The 26145-nt window shown below is 40.9% G+C and overlaps 1 protein-coding gene across 2 annotated transcripts in view; it reads right to left on the reverse strand.

The window, feature by feature from the left end:
* CDK13 (cyclin dependent kinase 13) overlaps nt 1–16013 on the reverse strand; it is a 122199-nt gene extending 106186 nt beyond the window's left edge. For both annotated transcript variants that reach the window (XM_080818389.1, XM_080818388.1), the window contains exon 1: nt 13241–16013. In XM_080818389.1, coding sequence (XP_080674515.1) covers nt 13241–14454 — 1214 coding nt within the window. In that variant the 5' untranslated portion in view covers nt 14455–16013. The remainder of the gene's footprint in view (nt 1–13240) is intronic.
* Between the last annotated feature and the right edge of the window lie 10132 nt (nt 16014–26145).

Raw genomic sequence — 26145 nt, forward strand, 5'->3', positions numbered from 1 at the left:
AACAAAAATCAGAACCTGTTGGAAACAATTTTAAACAAAACTAAAAGTAGGCATTTATAAAAAATTCACAGCCAACATCATTTTGTAGAAAAAAAGACTAAAATGCTTCCCCTATGGGATCAGGATCAGAACAAGGAAATCTAATTTTGCCACCTCTAATCAACACTGTACTTGAGATTGTAGCCATTGCAATTAGGCAAGAAAAATAAATAAAAGGAATCCAGACTGGAGGGGGAAGGGGGAGTAAAACTATTTGCAGAGGACACTCTTGTACACAGAAAATCCTAAGAAATCTACTAAAAACTATTAGAAATAATAAACAAGTTAGCAAGGTGGCAGGATATATGATCAATGTAGAAAAATCTACTACAGTTCCATACACTAAGCAATGGACAATTAAATGAAATTACAAAAACAAATCCCATTTCAATAGCCTTAAAATGTAAATTTACAAATAAATCTCAAAAAACTTCAAGGACTGTACCCTGAAAACTTCAAATTACCAATGAAAATATTGAGGGAACATAAATGGAAAGACATTTCATATTGACATATCTGATGACTTAACATTAAGATAGCAATACTCCCAAACTGATCTCCAAATTTAGTGCAATTCCAATGAAAATCCAAGCTGTCCTTTAGCACAATTTAGGAGGCTGATCCTAAAATTCATGTGGAAATGCAAAGCACCCTTCTCCTCCTAAGATCAAAGCAACGTAAAAGAATGAAGCTGAAAGACTTGCACTTCCTGATTTCAAAAACGACCGCAAAATTAGAAAAATCAAGACTGTATGATACTGGCATAGAATAGGCATGTAAATCAATGGACTAGAACTGACAGTCCAGAAACAAGCCCTCACATTTATGATCAATGCATTTTCAAAAAGGATGGCAATACAATTCAATAGAGAAAGAAATTTTTTTTTTAACAATCATGTTGGCACAAATGGCTTTCCACACAAGATAACGAAGTTGGGCCACTTTCTCTCACTGTACACAAATATTAACTCAAAATAGATCAAAGACTAAACTAAAACTAAAACTACAAAACTCTTTGAAGAAAATATAGGAATAGAGCTTTGTGATGTTCATTTAGGCAAAGTCTTCTTAGATATGACATCAAATCACAAGCAACGAAAGAAAAAATAAACTGGACTTCATCAAAATTAAAAACTGTGCATTAATGGATGGCAACAAAGTGATACAACAGGAAAAATTTTTGCAAATCATGTATCTGTACCATAATCTAATTGCTCCCCTATTCACTGTACTTGGGTTGTTCCCAGATTTGTTTTTTGTTCTTTTTTTTTCTTAAACTAGGTTGACATCATTTCTCCCATTTTACAAGTAAAAAGACCAGAGCTCCAAAAGGATACGTAAAGTGATTAATAGTGTTCTGCTATGAAAGCACCAGAATTAGTACCTAAATCCACATCTGTATAATTTCTAGTCTTTGCTTTTTCCTTTATAGTGGGTATTTACCCAGTCAACCCAAGAGAGAAGATCTGCCAACTAGATAAGAATCTTTTGGTTGTTCTGTTAACACTTGATCCTAGAAATTCTTTCCTTCTTTTTTCTTTTTTCTTCTGATGGTCCACACTGACTCAAAAGCTAAGTGTCCTGCCCAAAGTTTACACTATTAGAATGACCTAAGTGGTTACAAATAAGTTATACCTAGGGAAGAGTCCTTTTTTTTTTTTTTTGCACTAAATTAAAACTGACTCTCCCAAATACAAGTTCTTCTTTCTAGAAGAAATGTCACAGGCATATTAGTACCCAAAATATATAAAGAACTCTAGAGATTCAACAAGAAGCCCCAACTTTTTTTTAAGATTTTATTTATTTGACACAGAGAGAGAGAAAGAAAGAGACAGCAAGAGAGAGAACACAAGCAAGGGGAGTAGAAGAGAGAGAAACAGACTTCCCACTGAGCAGGGAGCCCAAAGCAGGGCTCAATCCCAGGACCCTGGGATCATGACCTGAGCCAAAGGCAGACACTTAATGACTGAGCCATCCAGGAACACGCCCCCCCTCACCATTTTTAAAAATAGGTGAAGGATTTGAATAAACATTTTCCAAAAAAAGACATATAAATGGCCAATAAACATATGAAAAGATGTTCAGTATCAGTCACTAAGAAAATGCGAATCAAAAGTACAAGGAGATATCAGAATACAATTTTAAAAACTTATCAAGATGTGTGAAACAACTGTCAGGGATATGGTGAAACTGAAACCTTCATATATTGCTGGTTGGAATATAAAAGCAATGCAGACACTGAGAGACACAGGTTGGTGGGGCACCAGGGTGGCTCAGTCATTAAGGGTCTGCCGTCGGTTCAGGTCATGATCCCAGGGTCATTGGGCTCCCTGCTCAGAGGGGAGCCTGCTTCTCCCTCTCCCACTCCCCCTATTTGTGTTCCCTCTCTGGCTGTCTCCCTCTGTCGAATAAAATCTTAAAAAAAAAAAAAAAAAAAAAAAGAGGTTGGTAATTCCTTAAAATGTTAAAACACAGAATTACCATATGACCCAGAAATTCTACTCGTAGACTTATGCCCAAAAGAAATAAAAACATATCTCATAAAAAAAAAAAAACTCACGCAAAAACTGAACACAAGTGTTCAAGGAAGTATAATTCGTAATAGTCAAAAACTGAAAACAACTGAAATGTCCATCAACTGAAAATAAAATGTGGAATATTCAACAATGGCAGAATATTTTGCCACAAAAAAAAAAACCGATGACACATGCTACAACATAGATGAACCTTAAAAACAGTATGCTTAAATGAATTTAGTCAGCCATAAAAAAACATGAATAATATGATCCTATTTATATGAAATGTCCAAAATGGGCAAATCCATGAGATAAAAAGTAAATTGGTGGATGCTAGAGGTGAGAATGGGGACTGACTACTAACAGGCATGGAGTTTCTTTTTGAGATGATTAAAATGTTCTAAAATTAGTGGTAATGGCAGCACAACTCTGAATATACTAAAGGCCACTGATGGTACTAATTAAAATTGGAGTAAATTGCATGGTAGGTGAATTATATCTCAAAAAATGTTATTTTAAAAACTAGAAAAATTAAGCAACATAAAACTGAAATGTGTGTGCTTATTTCCTTTAGTTCCTTATGAAACACTAAAAGTTGAGAAAATAAGAGTCATGACTGACTTTTTGCGGATTTTCTTAGGCAAACAAGTTCTAGTCCACTGAGCACATGAACTGTGCTTGTCTTCATGTTTCACTGAACCATGTCTTGATACGTGTTTTTGAAGACAGAAAAAGGAAAGATGGTAAGAAGTAGAGGGAAGGCTTAATACTTGATCTGCACAAAGGCACATTCTTTTGATTGCTCCAGCTCTAGTCATGACAAATTTATACATAAGCCAGTATTAGACCCTATTAATATCAGAAGGATTTTTTTTTTCAAAGTGTAAGGTGTTGGATATTTTCTTACACAAATCAATTTTATAACATTTGTTGGGTATCTATTTCCTATCACATGCTGTGGTAAGTGCTTAAGAGACATTAAGATTAAAAAAGAACCCCATGGGATTTACAATCCAGCGGCTGAAGCAAAAAATAAATATTATGTAAATTCTCATCAAACTACAAAAGCCAGAAGCAGAATAAGTCAAAGAATTAAAAAGGGAAAAAGAAGTCCATGTAGAATTCCATACCCAGCAAAAATATCTTTCAAAATGGAGACTTTTTCAGACAAATAAAACGGCAGAGCTACATTATAAGAAACGTTGAAAGCCAGTTCTCTCAGTAGAGGAAAATACATCAAACTTTGATCTCCATAAAGGAATGAGAAGTGTCTGAAAAGATATAAATTAAAGCAGATATAAATGATTTTTCTCTTTTTTTCATGTCTATAATTAACATACATAAGTCATATATATATACACAGAAATAAGACATATGACAAGAATGGTACATAAAAGGAGAAAAATGTAAGCAGGCTCTTGTCATATTATATTATACAAGACTCTTGTCATATTATATTATACAAAAAGACAGACTATGATAAATTAAAGATGCATATTATAAAACCAAAAACGAAATCTTTGTGACCATGAGTTAGGCTTAGTTTTGGGGTGGCAAAAAAATACATGACTCATAAAAGAAAAAAACTGCTACACTGGACTTCATCAAATTCTGCTCTTCAAAATTACGTGAAGGAAAGGCAAGCCACAGAATGAGAAGAACCATCTGCAAAGTATTTGTATCTGACAAAGAACTTATCCAGAATATGTACAGAACTCTTAAAATTCAATAAAACAAATAACTTCACAAAAGATATGAAGAGCAAATAAACATATGGAAAGATGCTTAACATTATTAGTTATTATTGCAAATAAAACCACAATGATGTACCACTACACACCCACCAGAACAAGACAGCTAAGAACAAAGAATGACAAAAACTGAAGTCTTAGTGAGGATGTGAAGCTACTGAATGGTCATACACTGTTGACTAGGATGCAAAATGGTACCATTTTGGAAAACAGGCTGCTTATAAAGTCAAAAATTCACTAACTATACAACACAGCAATCCCACTCCTAATTCATGAGAAATAAACACAAAAGAACTATACTGAAATGTTCACAGCAGCTTCGTTCATAATAGCCCAAAACTGGAAACAACTCAAATGTTCATCAACTGGGTAATGACATGCAAATTACTGTATATATATGGAATGTATAAGGAGATGGAATACTACTCAGCAATAAAAAGGAAGAAATGACTCAAACATGCAATAACATTGATGACTCTAAGCAGAAAGCACACACCAAAAATTACATAAAATATAATTCTACTGATACGAAGTTTAAGAAAGGTGAATTTGTTATTATATATACAAATATATATATTTTTTATTTTGTTATTTTTATTTTTGTTCTTTTACAAATTTGTAGATTTGTTATATATATATGTGTGTGTGTGTGTGTGTGTGTGTGCATACACACACACACACACACACATATACACTAATGTGACAGAAAGCAGAGTACCAGTTGCCAAGGACAAACTACAAAGGGGCCACAGGAAACTTTTTGGGGTAATTAAAATGTTCTTTATCATGACTGTGGTGGTGGTTACACAGGTACATCTATTTGTCAAAAGCCATTTAAATGTATATTTAAAATTGATAAATTATACCTTAATAAAACTGTTTTAGTGAACAGATGAAACATGTCCAATATCGGGGGGAGGGCAACCAACTCAAATTAATGCAAGTCTGAATATGAGAAATCACTTCTGGATGAAATTAATGAAGATGACACCTCAACTATGGGTGGAAGAATGGCCAAGTAAGATTAGCCTGTTGAGGGAAGGACATAAACTAAAAAGTGTAGGGAACCTGTAATTCCATGTTTTTAAAATAGTAAGAAGTCCAGTTTGTACTGTGATCAGCATATTTACTGAGAAATAAGGGAAGTTTGGGTCTGTCTCTCAGGTAAGGAATCTTAAGTGCCCAGTTCAAGAATTTGATTCTGTAAGTATGTTTTAGAGAAAAATGAAGGACTCAAAATGGCATTTTAAGATGAATATGAATGCAGAAAACAGGAGAGGCTTAAAGAGGAAAAACCCAAAGTAATCAGATCCAACAATAAAAACATAAACAAAGGGGTTTCAAACCAAGTAAGAATAGATAAAGACCGCTACAAAAGGACAAACAGAACAACCAATTCACAAGAACTGGGGAAGGAGAAGAGGTTAAGTATCACTAAAGTTTTGGCACTGAGTGCCTGGGAGCAACTACCGTTACTTAAGATACATGAACATAGACATATGTCAACAGTTCTTTTTTTTTTTTTTTTTTAAGATTTATTTACTTATAACAGAGAAAGATAGCAAGAGAGGGAACACAAGTATGCAAGAGTTGGAGAGGGAGAAGCAGGCTCCCCGCTGATGCTAAGCAGGGAGCCCTATGCAGGGCTTGATCCCAGGACACCGGCATCATGACCTGAGCTAAAGGCAGATGCTTAACGACAGAGCCACTGAGGTACCCCCCAAGTCAACAGTTCTTAAAACAAAACACTTTGAGGTGCCTGGGTGGCTCAGTCAGTTAAGCATCTGCTTTTGGCTCAGGTCATAATCTGAGGGTCCCGCATTTGAGCCCTGCATCAGGCTCCCTGCTCAGCAGGGCGTCTGCTTCTCCCTCTCACTTTGTGCCATCTCTCCCCTTCTCAAGTAAATAAATGTTAAAAAAAAAAAAAAATCTTTAAAAACAATAGAAACAAAAACATTACATAAACAACATTAAAGAACAAAAGACAAATTCATGAAAAATACTTGTTATGCCACAAAGACAATTAATATCTCTAACATACAGAAAGCTCTTATAAATTAGTAACAGAAATGAATCAAGAAATTAAAACATTCAATAAACAGATTAAAATAAATTCAGTCTTATTAAATAAATGCAAATGGAAAAATAGCATACCTGACAACTCTAAGTGATGATGGGACTGAGGAAATGAGCACTGGTACATTGTTGGGAAACAAAAATTGGTAAAAGCCTTCTGAAGGGCAACATGACACAGTATCAAAATTACAAATGTGTATATCATTTTTGACCCAACAATTTTACCTCCAAGAAATCCAACATATAAGGAGATAATGGGACAAATGTGCACACCAACTATCTGCAATAGATACATACACATCTCAGAAATTTTGAAAATAAAAAACTAGGAGTCTAACAAAATGGACTTGGCCAAACAAGTTACAGTACATCCATACTACAAAATACCAGACGCCAACAAGAACATAGTACAGAGTATGGCATATAAAGTAGCATTGTAATATGTTCCCATAGTTCCTAAGATTTACATAAAATCTTTTGTCCCAATGCATACATGCAGAGGAAAATCTAGGAAGAATGTTATTTAAAACCTCAAAGATGATCATCTCAGGTGGTTGGATTCAGGAAGACTTTTAATCTCTCCTCTGTACTAACTGAAAACTTCCACCTTGAGCCTGTAGTATCTTTGTGAACAGGTGAAAAATAATGAAGAGCAGTATCAGAAAAAGAAATGACTCCAAGAAAGGTGAAATAATTAATTTAATGTTAGATAAGTTTGGAGAGTCAATAAAATATCTCAATGAAAGTGCCCCATGCAAGTGAAAACGCAGAAACAGAAAAGTGGGGAGACTGCAGCCCATTAACTACTTTCAGTTTTCAGTTCCTCTCACTACCTTTTTCATTTCCATTTTATAAATCCCAGTTTTTAAACCAGCAAAGGGGAAAAAAGAGAAAGGGGAGGCAAACCAAGAAACAGACTCTTAACTACAGAGAACATGGTTACCAGAGGTGAGGGAGGGGAGGTCAGGGGATGGATTAAATAAGTGATGCAGATTAGAGCACCCTTGTTGTGATAAGCACCCGGTGTTGTAGGGAACCGTTGAATCACTATCCTGTACACCTGAAACAATATTACACTGTATGTTAACTAATTGGAATTTAAATAAAAACTAAAAAAATGAATAAAATAAATTCTAGTTTTTAATTCTCTAATCTACATTTATTTTGTTTCCAAAATATACTAAGAAAACGAGATTCTCTCACAATTTAGATGTGTGGAAATTCAAGGAACAAAAAAAAAATCACTACAAACAAGTAATACTTCTGACTCTAGCCTGATACTTTTGCTTCTAACATCCACTTTAAAGTTTACAAATATCTACCTGTAAAACAAAGCCAAGGAAAAACAAAATCAACAATAAAAATTTAAGTGCTATTCATAGAAAAAGCAGAGAATGAGATCAAAATTATCTAAGATATGAATATTAATACTAATTTTCAACTGATTTTTGAGAAATAGCTATAATTTTTCAGAGTTAGGAAATAAAGCTTGGCATACCGTTTGTTCAGAAAATTTTCACAAAGAAAACATATCAACTTATCTTGATTAGTACAGCAGAATGCAAATACAAACACTAGGTCTGAATTTATTCTATTCACACTAGACACCCTAGCATCCTCAACTCATTCCAGTAAAGCAGCAGCTGGAAAGAGAAGGTTCTTAAATTCTCTTCTTACCAATCACTTCACCTATCCTAGAGTATATGTGAACCAAAATAGCAAGTTAGTTCCGAGATGCAGGTGCAATCTGTGCAAAGTTGGTCTGCATTAATCTGTGGAGAAAAACGCTATTTAAACTGATTCAACCACTAATAAATACACATTAAAATTTGTCCTCCAGGAGCTTACAGTCTAGTAGAGAAAATACAAATGTAGCCAGCCAAATAATGAGGATATTAAATAGAATTTTTTAAAGCTCTGTAACAAAGATAAAGCAAAGTGCCATAGGAATATAAGAATGAACTTTTTCTACATGAATGGAGCAAGATCTCTAGATGGTTGAATTGCAGCTGGGTTGTGAATGCAAAGCCTGAAGCAGAGAAGAGGTGGAAAAGGGCATTTCAAGGTAAAAGAACAGCAAGAGTAAAACTACAGAGAAATAAAAGTGCCTCTAAAAATAGAATTCTGATAGAATGGGGCCAGTTCATAAAAGGCATTACCTGACAACGCACTGGAAAGTCTGGACTGTGGAAGTGACGCGATCTGACCAAGACCTTAAGAAAATTCTCTGGAAAAAGAATGAACTGGGAAGAGAGGAATGGAAGAACAGCAGATTGAAAAGCACGGTAACAGGAAGTCTGATTAAAAACAAAGGCCTAAACTGAGTTGCTGAAAATGGAAATGGGATAAATATTAGTGTTAGAACAAATAAATGATAAAGACTGTGCAGATGGAAATGTTGGGTAAAGTTTGGTCAGGGAAGGAACAAAACACAAGGCCATCTTGAGAATGAAATAAGTGATTACAGATTTGGAGACTTAAGACTTCACCTAAATTTCCATTCCTTCTGAGTGTTTCTGCAATTATTCTAGTATCCTACATATCTGACATTTTTTTCTTTTTTTTAAAAAAGATTTTATTTATTTATTCGACAGACAAAGATCACAAGTAGGCAGAAAGGCAGGCAGAGAGAAGAGGAAGCAGCTCCCTGCGGAGCAGAGAGCCTGATGCGGGGCTCAATCCCAGGACCCTGGGATCATGACCTGGACGGAAAGCAGAGGCTTTAACCCACTGAGCCACCCAGGCGCCCCTATCTGACATTTTTAAAAAACATTTTAAGCATAACATTCACCTCAGGATACTCATGATTTAGTTTTATTAATTACAAATCAAATCAGCAGCATTTTATGAGTTAACAGGACCTTTTTTCCTTATTCTGAAATGTCTTCACTTTATATATTTCTGAACACAGTTTTTAGGACAATTACATTAAATAAACCATGGCAGAAGTACCCCATACCATACACAAGTAAATACTAGTAACTCCACTTACTTACACCTACCGGTCCACCCATCTTTAGATTCCCAGGGTCGCTATACTACTCCATAATGGAGGCTTCTGCTGCTTCTCAGTGGAAAAGAATCTCACAGAATCTCCGTAAGTTCATAAACAGAACCAATTAACAGTATATATAACAATTTGGTGTCGTTTGTAACTGATCTGACTCGAGTGACTTCAGATCAAGATATCCCACTGCAAAAAAAAAAAAAACCTGTCAATAACTAAATATAATTAAAGTCTTCAAGGACATATTTTTAGATTCATACTCATAAAAGCTAAAAGTTAATAAGCCAAAAGAATCTCTAGAAGAATTTGTTTTCTACAATTCTGAAAATGCTGCAAAAAACGGCCATGTAAAAGAAATTGATACATAAATACCCAAACAGGAGATGAATTTTAGCAAAACAGATCACTACTTGAAGGGGTCAGCTCCCTTGAATGCCATGACCGTTATCAATACCTAGTATCAAGAGCATGTAACTTTGGGGGCGCCTGAGTGGCTCAGTGCGTTGGACCTCTGCTTTCCGCTCAGGTCAGGATCTCAGGGTCCTGGGATCGAGCCCCTAGCCAGGCTCTCTGCTCAGCAGGAACCCTCCTTCTCTCTCTCTCTCCCTCTCTGCCTACTTGTGATTTCACTCTCTCTGTCAAATGAATAAAATAAAATCTTAAAAAAAAAAAAAAAAAAGCACATGTCACTTCAGTCAGCCCAGGGTTTGAATCCAAGCTGACTTCGGAACAAATCACTTCTGTTCTTTGGAGCTTCAGTTTCCCCATCAATCAACAGAAATGTAGGAGGTGAATGTATGTTGTTAAGTATTTATCAATGCCTGGCACATGGTAAGACCCAAATGTCAGTACCATTCCCTCCCTTCAAAAACAGCTCTACTACATTCTCACATTAAAGGAACTAAATAAGACCAAGAAAAATCTTCTTACTATGGTTTGAATACTATTTTCAATGTGCATGCATCTCCTTAAAATACCTATGCTGACAAGTCATTAATACATAAGGTCCATGTGGGCTGGTAGAAGATCATACTGCTCTTTCTTATAACATAACACATGGTCTCTATTAAATACTTATACAATCCAGGCCCACAATATTTCATATGCTCAGTAAACTCCATCGTCCCTTCATTTACCCATTCAACAATTATTAAGCAATGACTTCTGAAAATATGATGCTGAACACTAGGAATACAACGCTGGGTTAAGACAGGATAGCTGCCTTCAGAGCTCAAGATCCAGCAACTATTCATTAAATAACACAGGCCACTTAAAACATTGCTAAAGTCTTGAAGTAAAACTTTTTGTATTAAACTGGACAAACGAGTTCAATTAACTGTTCCTAAACAGTAATAACACACTTGTTGTATTTAAAATTTTTTAATTTTTCCAATCAGCTATGTTAGGTGTAAATTCTGGGTCCTAAATTTTAAGCAGAACAGCTGACAAACAGATATAATGTGAAAAATCTGAAAGCCCTACCTCATGATAAACGAAGTTTTTGGACCAAAGAAGGAAAGACTCAGAAGACTTGGCAAGTGTCTTACATTTTTAAAAAGTAGTAGCGTACAGTAGTGTTTGCTCTGGTTAAACTTGAAGCAATGGATAGAAAGTTATACGGAGGGAGATTTCGGTTTTAATGTGAAGGGTTCTAATAATTCAAACTATTCAATAATAATTCAACCACATTACATTTCCATAATAATCTACAGTATTTCTATACTTTACAAAACATAAATTTTCACTTAATCCTTGAAATAACCCAAAAAAAACCCGCAAGTATTTCCCTGTTACAGTTTATGAAACTGAGTCTCTAAGGGAGGGTCTTGCTAAGATACTGGGGCAAAGCAGTCCAGTCTAGAACTCCCAAGTCCCAAATCTAATGGAACAGGCTGTCTCAAAGTAACGTCTTTCCATGTCTAGATGTATTTAGGCACACACCAAATGGACAGCTGTCTGGAATGTTGGCCAAGATACTCTAAAGCTTTGTCCAAATCCAATCCTTTAGAAATACCGGTGGTCAGTACAAAAACCATGAAAGATTCAGCAACGAATGGTCCTCTAGAATGCAATCTTCATGTAGGCAAGGACCTCAGCTTCCTTCATTAATCTATTCCAGGCCCTGGAACAGTAACTAGCATTTAATGTGCTGAGTAAATATTTGCTAAATACAAATAATACTAATCATACATAACACTACTACACGATATATATAAAATACCTGCAACTATTAAGGGCAGGACCTTGCTGAAGTATCTAGCAACTAAAAATTCAAATAAACACAAACCCAATTTCTTAAAATTGCATCAAATACTCAAAACTATCTAAAGTCCTGAGACTTAACCTAATCAGTTTTCGAAAACAATGTTAATTGCAAAAAACAAACAAACCATAAAAAAATGCAAACCTCTGGCAAATCTAAAATATTTTAACTAAAAGTAAAATGCAAGGTCTTACAAGATATAAAGGCTAAATTTGGTGAAATGAGTTATCAGTGTTGATAGATCTTTCCTTAAAGCATCTACTAGCATTTTAAGTGTGCTGAACATTGTAAGAATGAAGAGATTTGTACAGCTGCTTTCATTTAAGGACAAACTCACAACCAGATCTCTACTTGAATCCCATCTTGACAAATATTTACTAGGCTAACACTTCAAAGAGATCCGCTAATTTTACAGGTACATGCATTGACATTCAACATAATGTCTACTCAGAAGTACTTGCATCCACTTGGCATTACTGAAAACTAAGACCAATAGGAAAAACACAACCAGCGAAAAGTCATTTTTTAATATTCTAAACTATAATACACTAAACTATAAGAATTTTCAGACAGCTCAAGAAATAGAACCTGCGAAATATTCAAAAGTTATTTTTAATTAGTTTTGCTTAACAGGTATGCATAGATCAATGCTCATACTTATCCTGAAGAACAGAATTATATAACAAGGTGTAACAACTACATAAAAGATTTACTCCAATTTCGCTAGGTTAAATTATACCTTTTAAAGATTTCTGAACAATGATCGTGATATTTAAAAATATAGCTAACTTTAAAGTAAATGTAAATAGTAATTTAATATAATAGTAAACAGTGTAATACTGTAACGGCGAACAAGACCATTCACTTGGTTACACCAATTAATTATACGTTATTAGCAACTGGGTGTCATCACAAACCAAGAGTGAAACCACAATCTTGTCATTTTTTTTCTTTTAACACTTAAAAAACCATTCCACACAAGAATATCACAAAATGAACATCTTCCTTAAGAATTTAGAACTGTAAGTTTCCACATAAGCTTTTTTCACATATTAAAAGGATAAACTCTAGAGAAAAGCTGTTTTCCATCGCTGTATTCATCACCTGCAACATTTGCAATCCACATCTAACTCTGACATCAGCTAGTGATTCCGAGTCTCCTCCACAAGTGGGTCCGTTCCTAAATCTCCAAAGATGAAACCTCTTCAGAGAGCTTTCAAAATTATGACAAATTAAACCACCTCTAGGTTTCCCCAAAGAAATTGCTGGAAATGCAAAGAGCAATTGAAAGAAACCCCGTTAATATGTTAATGCAACAAGTTTAAAACTCTGGGAACTCTTTCTTCGAAATGTTCCCTGCCACAGCGAGGAGAACTCTGCTGGACCTGTTGCTTTGTCCCTCCAACCCACTAAAAGGTGTCCTGGGCGCGCGAAAACGCTTCTCCCTACTTGAACCCGGCCTGAAGTTGGGTTTTCTAGTGCCAGTGGCCGACGTGGGCGGCTCTGAAGAGGCCAACCACCACTTCGCCAGCCTCCCGGGGAACAGGTCGGCGCAGTAAAGGACGAACGCCCGGGGGGGCGGACTCACCTGATCACGGGGCTGTAGGGGCTCCGGGAGCGGCGCCAGCTGCTGCTGCTGTACGGGCTGGGGGACACGTCGCCGCCCCGCTCGTAGGAGCTGTGACGGCTGTAGCTGGGGGAGCGGCGGCGGCTGTAGGGGCTCGGGGAGCGCGGCAGCCGCCGAGAGTACGGGCTGCTGCCACCTCCTGCCGGGCTGGGGGACTTGCGGCTCCTCAGGCTCTGCGAGGCCCTGTGGGACACCGGGCTGTCGTCCCGACCTCCCAGCGGGCTCAGGGACCGCTGCCGCCGCCTGTAGGCCTTGGGCTCGCTCTTGTCCTCCCGGTAGGCCTTGGGCGGCTCCTTGTAGGCCGAAGGCGGCTCCTTGGACGACTTAGTCCGGCTCCGGTGGGCCTTCAGGTCTCGATCTTTGCGGCTGCTGCTGCTGCTAGACGTGGCCGAGGCGCTTTTCCGGCGGCCGCCGCTGCTGCTGCTGCTGCCGCTCTTGGCTGCCTCGGCCCGCTCCTCGCCGCTGTGGCTGTGGCGGCTGCGGGACTTGGAGGCGTCGCTGCCGCCGCGCTGCCCATCCCGCCGCCGGTGCTCGCGGTGGCGCTCCTTGCTGCGGCCGCTGCTGCTGCGGCGGTCCCGGCGGGGCCTGCGCTCCGACCCCTCCCCGCGCCGCTGGGTGCCGGAGGAGGAGGCCGGACTCCCGCCGCTGCCCCCCGTTCCCCCGGCAGCCGTCGCCGCCGTTGCCGCGCTGGCCCCCCCCAGCAGCAGCCCCTGCTCGGACTGGGAGCTCACATCCTCGTATTCCACCAGCGGGGTCACACCCCCGCCGCTACTAGCACCGCCACCGCCGTCCTGCTGCGGCTGGGGCAGCGAGAAGACCCGACGCTTCTCCGCCTCCTGCCCGGCGCGGGGCCCGCGGCGCCGCTTCTGCCGCCCTCCTGCGCGCCTCTTGCCTCTCGCCAGCCGCTTGACCTCCAGAGGGGGGCCCGGGCTGAAGCAAGAGGAGGAGGCCGCGGCGGCGGCGGCTGCGGCGGCGGCCGTGCCGGGAGCAGCCAGGAAGAGCAGAGGCGGCGGGGGCGGCGGCGGTTGCAGGAGCTGCGGCTGCAGGAGCGGCAACAGCAGCGGCGGCTGCTGAGGGGACAGGAATCGCCTCCGCTTGCGGCGTTCCTCCAACTTCTTCTCCGCCCAGCTCAGGCCCCCGCCTCCCCCCAGCGCCGTGTCCGAGCTGCTCGGCATCGCCTAGAGCCCGCCGCAGAGCGCGGCGCGGGTGCGGCCTCCTCCCGGGTCAGATCCTGGCCATCTCCCCCGCCGGAAACGGGAACTGCTGCGGCGGCGGAGGGACACCGAGCGCCAGGGCCGGCCAGAAGACACGCCACGATAATCCGGGTCAGGACTCGGGTCCCTGGGTTCCAGGTCACAGTCGGGTATGCAGCGGCCTCCGGGCCTGAGGGAAGCAGGAATCCGGGTGGCAGAGCTCGCGATCGTGCTCGTCGTCCTATCCTCAGCAGCAAAAACACCAGATGCGCCGGGCGCTGACCTGCGGGGGAGTCCGGAGTCCTCCAAGTGCCCCCGGGGGTGGGGGAGCGGCCTCGGCCGCGCTCTCGGCTCGGGCAGCGCAACGCGGAAGTACCACCTTCGTCTTCGCTTCACTCCATCGCGCCCTGACGTTGGGTGCGAGTTCAGGGGAGGGGAGTGGGCGAGACAACAACACGCCTCCGCCGCCGCCGCCTCCTTCGCGTCGACGTCGTTCTCCTGTGGTGGCGGCGACACACGGCGGGTGCCTCGGAAGTGGCCTGGGCCTGACAACAACTCCCGGCCTAGGGCCTCGCGCACTCTGCCGCCCGCAGGGACGGGCGGCGGGGCGGGGCGAGGCGGGGGCGACCGGGCTGCGGCTCACGGTTGGGGCAGCGAGTGTGCGGGGCTGGGCGGGGGGCTGTTTCCGGGGAGATAGGGGCGGGGAGGGGGAAGTTTCTGAGCCTGTGGCGGTGGGTACGGGCCCTGACTTTCTTCTTCCTTCGCCGCCGCCGCGAACAGAGGTGGCGGAGCTCCCCTTTCCTCCGCTCCCCCCCCCGCCCTCCACGAGGAGGCTCCTGGTGTGCGCGGCCGGCCCCGGCTCGCTCCTCCCCTTCCCTCTCCGATCCTCGTCAAGGAGGAGGGAGGGCGACGGGACTTGCTGGTTGGGCCCTAACCTCCACAACCCCTCCTTCTCGCCTCGCTCTTTCGGCCTTTCCCCTCGGCCCTGACGCAAGGCCGGGGGCGCGCACGCACGTCACGCTCCGAGAAAGCCGAAGGTGAGTGGTGTTGGGGCAAAGGAGGCGGGAACAAAGTTGCCGCGCACCAGCGTGCTCGCTCCCGCCAGAGACGGGCGCGCGGACCGGAAGTGGCGTAATGTAGAAACGGCCCCATTTCCGGTGAGGGTGGGATTATGTGTGAAGCAGGGTTAGAGAAAGGAGAGGTTTCGTGTACGCGTAGTGGTGTCGCTTGAGTCTCTCGCAGTGATGGCACGCCGGTCGTGCATGTTGGGTCCAACGCGGAGTTGCACCGCCCGCCTGTTGAAAGGTCAGGGCAACAACAAGAGTTTGGGGACTCAATAATTCCGTTAGGGGCCTTCTGGACTGGGTAGTCACCCCATCATGTACCCTTAGCTAAACCCTGGAGAGAAAAGAGGGCACCCCGCAAAAGGAGGTGGAGGTGGCATTGGTTAAACTGTCTTACCTACGCCCAAGTTCGAGGCCCCATCTTAACGTAAAAACACACTTGGGTATCACAGTCTTGAGCATTAGTAACACTGAAATTCACTTAAAAAAAAAAAAAAAAAAGCCTTAACGTTAATTCAGGGAGTAAATAAAACGTCAAAAGGGACTACTGGAAATCCCAGAATTATTACAGCTGCTTGAAGTCAAAATATTTGCTCAAATCAGGGCTGCCCTCTCAGCACTTCACCCACTTACTCCTTAATACCTAAACCTGTGGAAGCGCCAAATGTAGCCATTCGATGTCTTCATATCTAATTTCTTACCTTACCAAGCTTACCTTTCAGTGATAGACTGGGCTTATAGGATAATTGGCTCTTAATGTGCTTGCAATATCTTATTTTCTTTTTAAGATTTTATTTTTAAGTAATTTCTGCACCCAAGATGGGGCTCAAACTTACTACGGGGAGATCAGGAGGAGTCCGGTGCATTACCAACTGAGCCAGCCAGGTGGCTTTCATGTGCTTGAAAAGAAAAGCTAAGGAGTCCACTCAGGGACTACATATAGCAACCCTTTTGCAGGTTTATTTTTTCAGATCATCAGTTGGTTCTTAGTTCCTAAACACTTGGTATCCATCCATCATTCATGCCCTAGTGTAAATATTTTTAATTGGCTTGACATCCACTAACACTGTATTTCAGACTGGACTAATCTAAGCTGAAAATCAGACTAAAGTGAAAGAATGAATACAAAGGGTGTGTGTTTGCTGAAGGATAAAGGAGGAGGCAAAGCATTGCCCAGGAAGGTGGACCTGGGTGGGCCACACAGTGGGGCTTAGTGTGTAGCCAGCAGGAAGTGGTAAGGGCATTGAGAAACTGAATAGAAAAGTAAGGGGCAGGGTGCCTAAAACAAATTTCTCCTTGGTAGTATTGCTGAGTGGAGGTCTTATAGCCTGCTAGAGACCAGTTAGCAAGTGGTGTTTTCCAAAAAATAGGATTAACTACTATCATTGTACTTTGAAAAGCCTGGAGTAACAGAAGAGGAAAGCAGAATAAGAGGTTTATTTAGCAGGTTCTCAAATCTGTAACCAATTTCACTTGAGAATGTCATCTATACTTGCGGAAAAACAAAAAACAACCTTGACCCATAATAAGTGGGCAGCTTACAGGCCAGGTTGCAAACAGAAAAGATGTACTAAAATATTTTTAGTAAGGTTTTGCTGCCTACATGTTCTGCAGAGATTCTGTCTTGGGAAGAATGGAAAGAGGAAGAAATGAAAAATTATGAGCTTCTCAAAGATACCTGCCTGCATACACTGAAATACTAATAATCGAGTTCAAACTAAAAAAAAAAAAAGAGAGAGACAGAAAGACCTAGAAATTAGAAGCCATCTGTTTCTTAAGCATGTCTACTTGTCTTCATATAAAAAGATTTGAAATTGGCATTTGGAATTATATTTTAGTATCTCATTGTTTGTGTGTTATAACTTATTGCCTCCTGATTTTTAAAAAAAAGCAGGTGGTAAATTTGTTTTATTTATCTAACGGTCACATCATACCGTATCAGCTGTTCTTAAAGTGTGGCTTGAGACTAAAACCTATTTTCATAATAAAAAAACATTTGTTTTTATCACTCTCATCTCATGAATTTACAGTGGAGTTTTCCAGACACAACATGACATCATCATTCTTATGGCTAATGGAATGTGTGCTTGTGTGTTCTTATGTTTTCTAGAATGTTCTACAGTATTAGGTTTCTCAAATGTGTAAACATTTGGAATATCTGAATGACTCAATAAACTAATGGATGATTTTACAAAATCTTGAGTAAAACGTTCATTCAAAGTGCAAGACTGACCAGCAGGCTTTGATATAACAGTACAAAAAGTTCTTTGAAACGATTTCAGATTCCACTTTACAACTAACCTTTTACTGTGGAGTTTTGGTGTAGTATAAAAGAATAACCACAGAAAGGCTATTAAAATATTCCCTCGTTTCCAAGGACCTATCTCAGTTCATGTATTTTCACCAATACAACATATTGCAACAAATTGCATAAAAAGGCAGAAGTGAGAATCAGTTTCAGTTCTATTAAACTAGTCAGTAAGGAGATTTGCCGAAATATTAATCTTGTTCTTATTTTATTTGTAAAGATAGTTAAATGTTTGCTGTTCTAATATATGATGGGGTTATTGTTATTTTGCATGAATACTTTCAAATATTTTCCACTTTTATTTATAATATCAGTAGATATAACTCATGTAAATGAAACTCTTTGTGGTCCTCAAAAATTTTTTAAGAGCATAAGGAGGCTTCTAAAGATTTCTGCAATGTCTTTCAACACTTCCTTCACTGGAGAATTTGGCTGTTTGACTTTCGATTAGGTTTTCTCCACCTTGAAAAAAAATCAAGCTCTTGTTATGTCAGTCAGATATTATCAACATATTATTGTCAGAAAAACTGAAACAATGGAAATTTTCAATTCAAAAATAAAAACGTAGTGGCTAGAATTTAATGAGCACTTGCTCTGTATCAGGCTCTGTACTAAATGCTTTATTTTCTCATTTAATCCTTTCATCAGTACCTAGAAGTAGGGTGACCATAGTTCTGGGCTTATGCCACTTGTTCAAGCATAATAGTTAATATTATCCCCTTCCCATCACATTAAAATTTTCCAGTTTGGACATAAATTATCCTATCATCCCACTTATAAAAATTATTATCCACAGTTTATATATGAGGAAACCGAGGCATTGATAGATTAAATGTACTTTGCTAGTAAATATAGCTCTGGGATCCTAACCCAAATCCATCTAGCTTTATAGTCCAGTCTTTTAAGAATTACAAGATGTTCCTGGGGTACCTTGGTGGCTCAGTTGGTTAAGCATCTGACTCTTGATTTTGGCTTAGGTCATGATCTCATGGGTTGTGAGACTGGGCTACTCTCTGGGCATGGAGTCTGCTTGGGATTCTGTCTCTCCCTCTCCTTTGGCTCCTCCCTCTCTTAAAAAAAATTACAAGATGTTTCACAGTGTTATCAGTACTGAGACTTATACTGAACACAGATATAGTAATAAGTTCCCCAGTACAAAATAGTATAACGCAAAATTTATGATAAAATTTTAAGATCAATTTCACTAGTAAAACTCAGAAATAAAAGATGTGCCTCTCCCATGCTCATCTTTCATACAGTTCAGAGCCCATACTGGCTATCGGTCCTTTGCAAGAGCAATGCTGCCTCTGTGTGTGGTGATTTGGGGGCTGGGGGTGGGGGGTTGACAAGGAAAAGTGTTCTTTCTTCCTGGTTCAATAAAGCTGAAGGGTACTTATTTATAGAACAGGAATGGTGGACTGAACTACTAGAGACCTTCCTAATATGGATTCTCCCTGATCATAAGTAACAGAACACTGGTTTTGAAGGGGGTATAAATACGCCTGGTGAAAAACTACATCTCCCAGCACTCCTTGCAGATGAAGGACATAAGTGTATTATGCAGTTCTGGCCAATGAAATGCGAGTGGAAGTTATAGGATAAGGCTTCTGTAAATGCTTCTTAAAATGGAAGGCAAATTTAAGTGCCCTGTGCCTTTTGCCCTTCACCCTTACTTTTCTTTACATCTGGAATTCAAATGCAATATTGGAGTTTGAGCAGCCATCTTGTGACTACAAAGAAACAAACATGTGCTAAGAATTACTAGGTGAAGGAAGGCCAGAGGGGCCTGTCTCCCTGAGGACATTGTGCACGTGTCAAACCAACCCTGGACAAAAAAAGACATAAAGCTGGCAATATGTTTAAGCCACTGCTTTTTCCAATTTTCTTACAGCCAAACTAAATTCTTAAATATTGCAGTGTGACCCATGTTCATTCCACTTCCATGATGGATATCATTAATTAATGACAGCACTCCTTCCTGCACATTCTAAATATAGCCTCAGACTCCATCTCAAAATAAGTGCCTGAAACCCACACAGGAGCAGATCAGCTACATTGCCCAGCAGCTTGGGCTTGAGAAGGACAGGCTCCAAGTGTGGTTCTGTGGCCCTCACCAGAAGGGCAAGCAATTTAGCAGTGACTCTTCAGGATGAAAGGATTTTGAGGCCGCAGGTCTCCTCTCTCAGGGTCACCAGTATCCTTTTCTGTAGCACCAGGGCCTCATTTTGGTACCCCAGGCTAAGTCCCTCACTCCACTAGGCTGACCTCCTTGATGCCTTTCCCTGAGGGTAAATCCTTTCCCTGTGTGTCCCTCACCACTCTGGGCTCCCCCATGCCTTCAAACTGAGATGCCTGCCCCTTCCCAGGATTTGAGAAAGAAGAGAAGGGAGAGCTATGGGAGAAGAACCCTGGGGTTTATACCATGGCTTTTGGAATTCTTCATTCACTAAGGAAGGAACTGGGAACACAATGGGTGTGGGGACAAAAAGTTGGGGGACTTGGTTGGAGGGAAGGTCAAGTTCAGTGATGCTCTTGATGTTAATCCATTCGTCACTCACCACTTTGTTCTTAAAGAAGCCTGGGATAGAGAGAGAAAGGTAATGTATTTCAGAATAAGGTAATATTTGTGATAAAATTTTAAGGTGAATTTCGCTGGTAAAACTCTGAAGTAATAAGATTTATTTATTTATTTATTTTAGAGCGTGCACACAAGGTGGGGGGGTGAGGGGCAGAGGGAGAGGGAGGGCGAGACTCTCAGACAAACCCCCACTGATGAGGGAGCCAGATACGGGGCTCGATCTCACGACCCATGAGATCACAACCTAAGCCAAAATTGAGAGGCCAACACTAAACCGACTGAGCTACCCAGGTGCCCCCCTGCAAAATGTATTCTAAACACAAGTAAAAACACTTCTTAAGACAGTGTTTCTTGGTGTATAGCCAGCCACGCAATCCTTTCCTTTTCCTCTACTCTGTCCTCAGTGACCACACAAATGTCACCCATCTCTTCTTCCTCTCTCCTGCTGGTGCCTGGCCTTCTTCCCAGTGACCTGAGCATAGCTAGGAATTTCTAGTGGAAATCAGGGGATTGTAGAGCTGGAAAGAATCTTGAAAGTTGAACTCAATCCCCCCCATACTCTCCTTATTGATAAAAACTGAAATTTACACAAATGAAATGTCTTGTTTGAGGTCCTACTGCTACTTTGTATTAGAAATCCAGGGGTTTTTGGCCTCCCAAGCAGTACTCTTTTTACTTGAGACTCACATTTTCAAACTCTCGCTAGTGGTACTCAAAGACATTCCAAGGGGCATATGTGCTAGGAGAGTTCTGAGAAGTTAGTGGTCAGATCCTCAACTTCATACTTCTAAAATTGATCTGCTTGAGAATGTTCTCTTGGTCAAAGGTCTCTTGCAGGTTCTCCTCCTTCCACTTTACGAAACAAAGATAACACCCCTCATTTTGTAATCCTAAGGACTCACTGCCCAAAAGCATAAGAACAAAGACAAAACAAGCCACAAATCAAAACACTAGTGTGAGGAAGGCTTTTTAGATAAAGACAACCTGTCTAATTGTAGTAGTCGGTAATATATTTCTATGGACACAAGAATTAAAAGGGGCATATGAACTAATGTCTAAAAATGATTAATCCAGGGGCGCCTGGGTGGCTCAGTGGGTTACAGCCTCTGCCTTCAGCTTGGGTCATGATCCCAGGTTCTTGGGATCGAGCCCGGCATCGGGCTCTCTGCTCGTCGGGGAGCCTGCTTCCTCCTCTCTCTCTCTCTCTCTCTCTGCCTGCCTCTCTGCCTGCTTGTGATCTATGTCTGTCAAATAAATAAAATCTTTAAAAAAAAGATTAATCCAAACATGAAATATTTTTGCTGTTTTGATCAATTGTATATTACTGATAGTCAAAATTTTGCTTCACACTAGGAGAAACATTCTAACCTTCATAAATTTCTACTTCTATACCTACTTTTATAGCAGTGTGTTAAGGTGATCAATTAAAAACTTTAAAGCAAAACTGAAAGTATATTACATTAGGACAAAATTATGTGAGAGAAGTTGAATGAAAATATAAATTCAAAGAGAAAGGAACATTGTAAAATTCTGCCTATTGAAGGCCGATACAGTTTTTCTAAAAGAATGATAGTGGGGGCCGGGGGCTGGCTGGCTCAGTTGGTAAAGCAGGCAACTCTTGATCTTGGGGTTGTAAATACCAGCCCCACCTTGGGTGTAGAAATTACTTAAAAAGAAAATCCGACAAAATAAACAAACAGAAGAATGATAGTGGGTATCAAATAACTATCATTTGAGAGTCTTTTAGATACACAGAAAGTAATCTAATAGTTTTATTTTTAAATATTAATATTTATAGGGGTGCATGGGTGGCTCAGTCAATTGGAACTCAAATGAGTCTCAACTGAGACTCTGACTTCTAGCTTCAGCTCAGGTCGTGATCTCAGGGACCTGAGATCAAGCTGCAGGTTGGACTCCGTGCTCAGCAGGGAATCTGTGTGAGGTCCTCTTTCTCCCTCTCCCTCTGCCTCTCCCCCAGCTCTCTCTCTCGCTCTCTCAAATAAATAAATAAATCTTAAAAAGATCAAATGTTAACATTTACAATACACAGAAAATTGCCTCCTTTGCAAATATTTAATTTTAATTTATAACAAAAGAACAATGTTAATATTAAAGTGTGCAAAGGTATATAGAGGGTTTCAAAATTATTTTAGGAAGTACAAGCAGAAAAACCTGAAGGCTATTGTTACAGACAATCCTCTATAGTATATTGATGACTCATAAAAATCCATTACCATTGTAGAAGAAAATCCTCAAACCATCTGCTAATTTTTAACGCATTAATATCATTTCTACACATAAAAGAAAGCACAATATTACTTTCTTTTAAAAAAAAAGTCTTGAAATAACAGAGATTTTTGCTCCCACCCCTAAATTTTGCAACATTTTCTTACACAATATTCTCAGGCACTGAGGCAGCAGGTTGCTGTATAATAAGATTTCTGTTTAAAACCCTTTTAAAAATGGACCGCTTGTATGAGAAGGTGCTAACACTTTCATGGGATTCATATTATTTTGCATGATCTGATTGCTCCATATTTATGTTGTTATCTCTGTGCAAACTCTGCACTTCAGTCACATACAACTTCTTTTCAGCTCTTTGAAAGTCCTGTACCTCTCTCAAATCTGGGCCTTCTCATGGGCTGTCCCTTCTATTTGGAATACTCACCCCAACTCCTACCTCTCAAGTATGTCTGATTTTTACATATCTAAATTTCAGTTTAGAGATCCTCTGAACCTTTCTTTGACACCCCCTGCCACTCCCACCACAAAGGTTGGGTTAAATGCCCCTTCTTTGTGTTCCTGATGAATAGCGTCCTTCTCCACCAAGCTTGTACTGCAATCATCTCTTTCATCATTTATATCCTCCAGTAGACTGTAGGGTCCAAGATAGTAGGGACTGTGTCTACTTTACTCACCATCCTATTAAGGCCCACTCTACATATAGTACCCAGGTGCTTAATGGATATTGGGAGAATTAATGAATGGCTGGGTTGATTTTTCTGATTTGTCAATTAAAATAATGCCACTGTAAGTTAACAGCTACTCTAAAAATCTCAAGTTAAAAAGGAATTTATTGGAGACACGTAAAGGACTCACGAATTGAAAGGAAGCTGTAACACCAGGGCTTGAAAAGCTAAAGACCCAGATAAGTCCAGACCGCAAGAAAGCTGGAAAACGTTAGCAGGACTAGCTGAGGAAGGACATGACCACTTCTGTTGTAGAGCACTGCTGTTTGGTGGTAATCTCCCCACCACTGTGAATTAAATCTCATCCCCTCTTGATCTTTGCATCATTGGCTCACGATTCAAATTTCTGAAGAAAGTGATCATTGGCTAAAGCTCATGCGCCCATGCAGGCTGCTAGGGGATATGGCCCCTTCCACTTCCAGAATGGGAAGGAGGGCCTGCGTGTCAATAAGACAGTAGGGGAATTCCCACACACAGGAAGCAGGGATAGTTACGGTGCGGCCAAGCAAGTCCAGCTGTCCATTACAGCTGTCTAGAACTAAAGCAAAGTATGTGTTCCCATACAGAGCAGTTTGTTTTGGTACCATGTGTGTATTTGGGGCCTCTAGAATAGCTTAAAAAGTAATGAAACGCAAGAATTGAGCGTGATGTTTTCAGAGAAACAGAATCTTCATTCTGTCGTCAAATGGGATATTCAGTAATTCAGATGTGTTTATGCTAGAAGTTTTACTTAATGAAGAGCTCAGTTAAGGATAGAAAGAGAAATTACAAAATAGACACTTAAAACATCAACTGGAAAGAACTTCAAGTATTTGGGTTGCGTTACGGATAGGTTATTTCCTGCTACATTCTCGATTGTAGCACACGGTTCTCCCTTTCTGTGGAAATAGGCATCAGCCTAGAAATCCAAAGGACTCTGAAAATCACTCAACAAAGTTAAAAGTGTCCGTCTGAATTTTGAGGACAACTTGCAGTTAATATTTACGGAGAACCAACAAGAATTCAGGCTCATATAAACAAGATGAAGAGTTTTTCTCAGATATGGAAGAAACGAACCATCTAAGAAAAAAAAGTTTAGCATAAACCTGAAGAACCAGGGATGAAGAAGTATATGCCCACACAAAAACCTGCACAATTAGTGTCTACAGAAGCTTTATTCATAATTTCCAAAATTTGGAAGTGGCTGAGATATCCTTCATGAGTGAATGGGCAAACCATCTGTGGTACATCCATACAATAGAACATTACTCAACAATGAAAATTGATCTATCGAGCCATAAAAGACATATGGGAAACTCAGGTGCATACCACTAAGTGAAAGAATCCGGTTTGAAAAGGCTGCTTAAGGGCACCTGGGTGGCTCTGTCCGTTAAGCATCTGCCTTCAGCTCAGGTCATGATCTCTGGGATCCTGGGACGGAGCCCCACGTTGGGGTCTCTGCTCAGTAGGGAGTCTGCTTCTCCCTCTCCGTTGGTGTGCTCTCTCTCTCCCCAGTAAATAAATAACCTTAAAGGAAGAAAGAAAATGCTATCTACTATAGGATTCTAACTATGTGACATTCTGGGAAAGGCAAAACTAGAGACAGTAAAAAGATCAGAGGTTCTGGGGCGCTTGGGTGGCTCAGTCCTTAAGCGTCTGCCTTCAGCTCAGGCCATGATCCCAGGGTCCTGGGATCGAGCCCCACATCAGGCTCCCTGCTCAGTGGGAAGTCTGCTTCTCCCTCTCCCATTCTCCCTGCTTGTATTCCCTCTCTTGCTGTCTCTCTGTGTCGAATAAATAAATAAAATCTTAAAAAAAAAAAAAGATCAGAGGTTCTTAGGGGAGAGTGGGATGTATAAAAGTGGAGAAAGAGGGGCGCCTGGGTGGCTCAGTGGGTTAAAGCCTCTGCCTTCAGCTCGGGTCATGATCCCGGAGTCCTGGGATGGAGCCCCGCATCGGGCTCTCTGCTCTGCGGGGAACGTACTTCCCCTCCTCTCTCTCTGCCTGTCTCTCTGCCTACTTGTGATCTCTGTCTGTCAAATAAATAAATAAAATCTTTCAAAAAAAAAAAGTGGAGAAAGGAATATTTTTAAGGAAGTGAATTGTTGGGATGCCTGGGTGGCTCAGTTGGTTAAGCATTTGCCTTCCGCTCAGGTCATGATCCCTGGTCCTGGAATCAAGTCCTGCATCAGGCTCCTTGCTCAGCGGGAAGCCTGCTTGTCCCTCTGCCTGCTGCTCCCCCCACCCCCCGCTTCCTGCTTGTGTTCATGCACACTCTCTCGCTCTCTCTGACAAATAAATAAATAAAATCCTAAAAAATAAACTATTAAAAAAAGGAAGTGAGGGGCGCCTGGGTGGCTCAGTGGGTTAAGCCTCTGCCCTCGGCTCGGGTCATGATCTCAGGGTCCTGGGATCGAGCCCCGCATTGGGCTCTCTACTCAGCAGGGAGCCTGCTTCCCCCTCTCTCTCTGCCTCTCTGCCTACTTGTGGTCTCTGTCTGTCAAATAAATAAATAAAATCTTTAAAAAAAAAAGGAAGTGAACTGTATGATACTGTAAAGGTTGGTACGTTTCATTATGCATTCATCAAAATCCATACGCATGTACAACACAAAGAGTGAACCCAATGTAAACCATGAACTTCAGTTAATAATAATGAATCCACACTGACTCACTAATTGTAATGAAAATGCCATTGTACGGTAATGAAATACCATTGTTGTAATGAAAATGTTAATAGAAGAAACTAAAGAGTGAGGAATATATGGGAACTCTC

Source organism: Martes martes (genome assembly GCF_963455335.1).
Source record: "Martes martes genome assembly, chromosome: 11".
NCBI lineage: Eukaryota > Metazoa > Chordata > Mammalia > Carnivora > Mustelidae > Martes > Martes martes.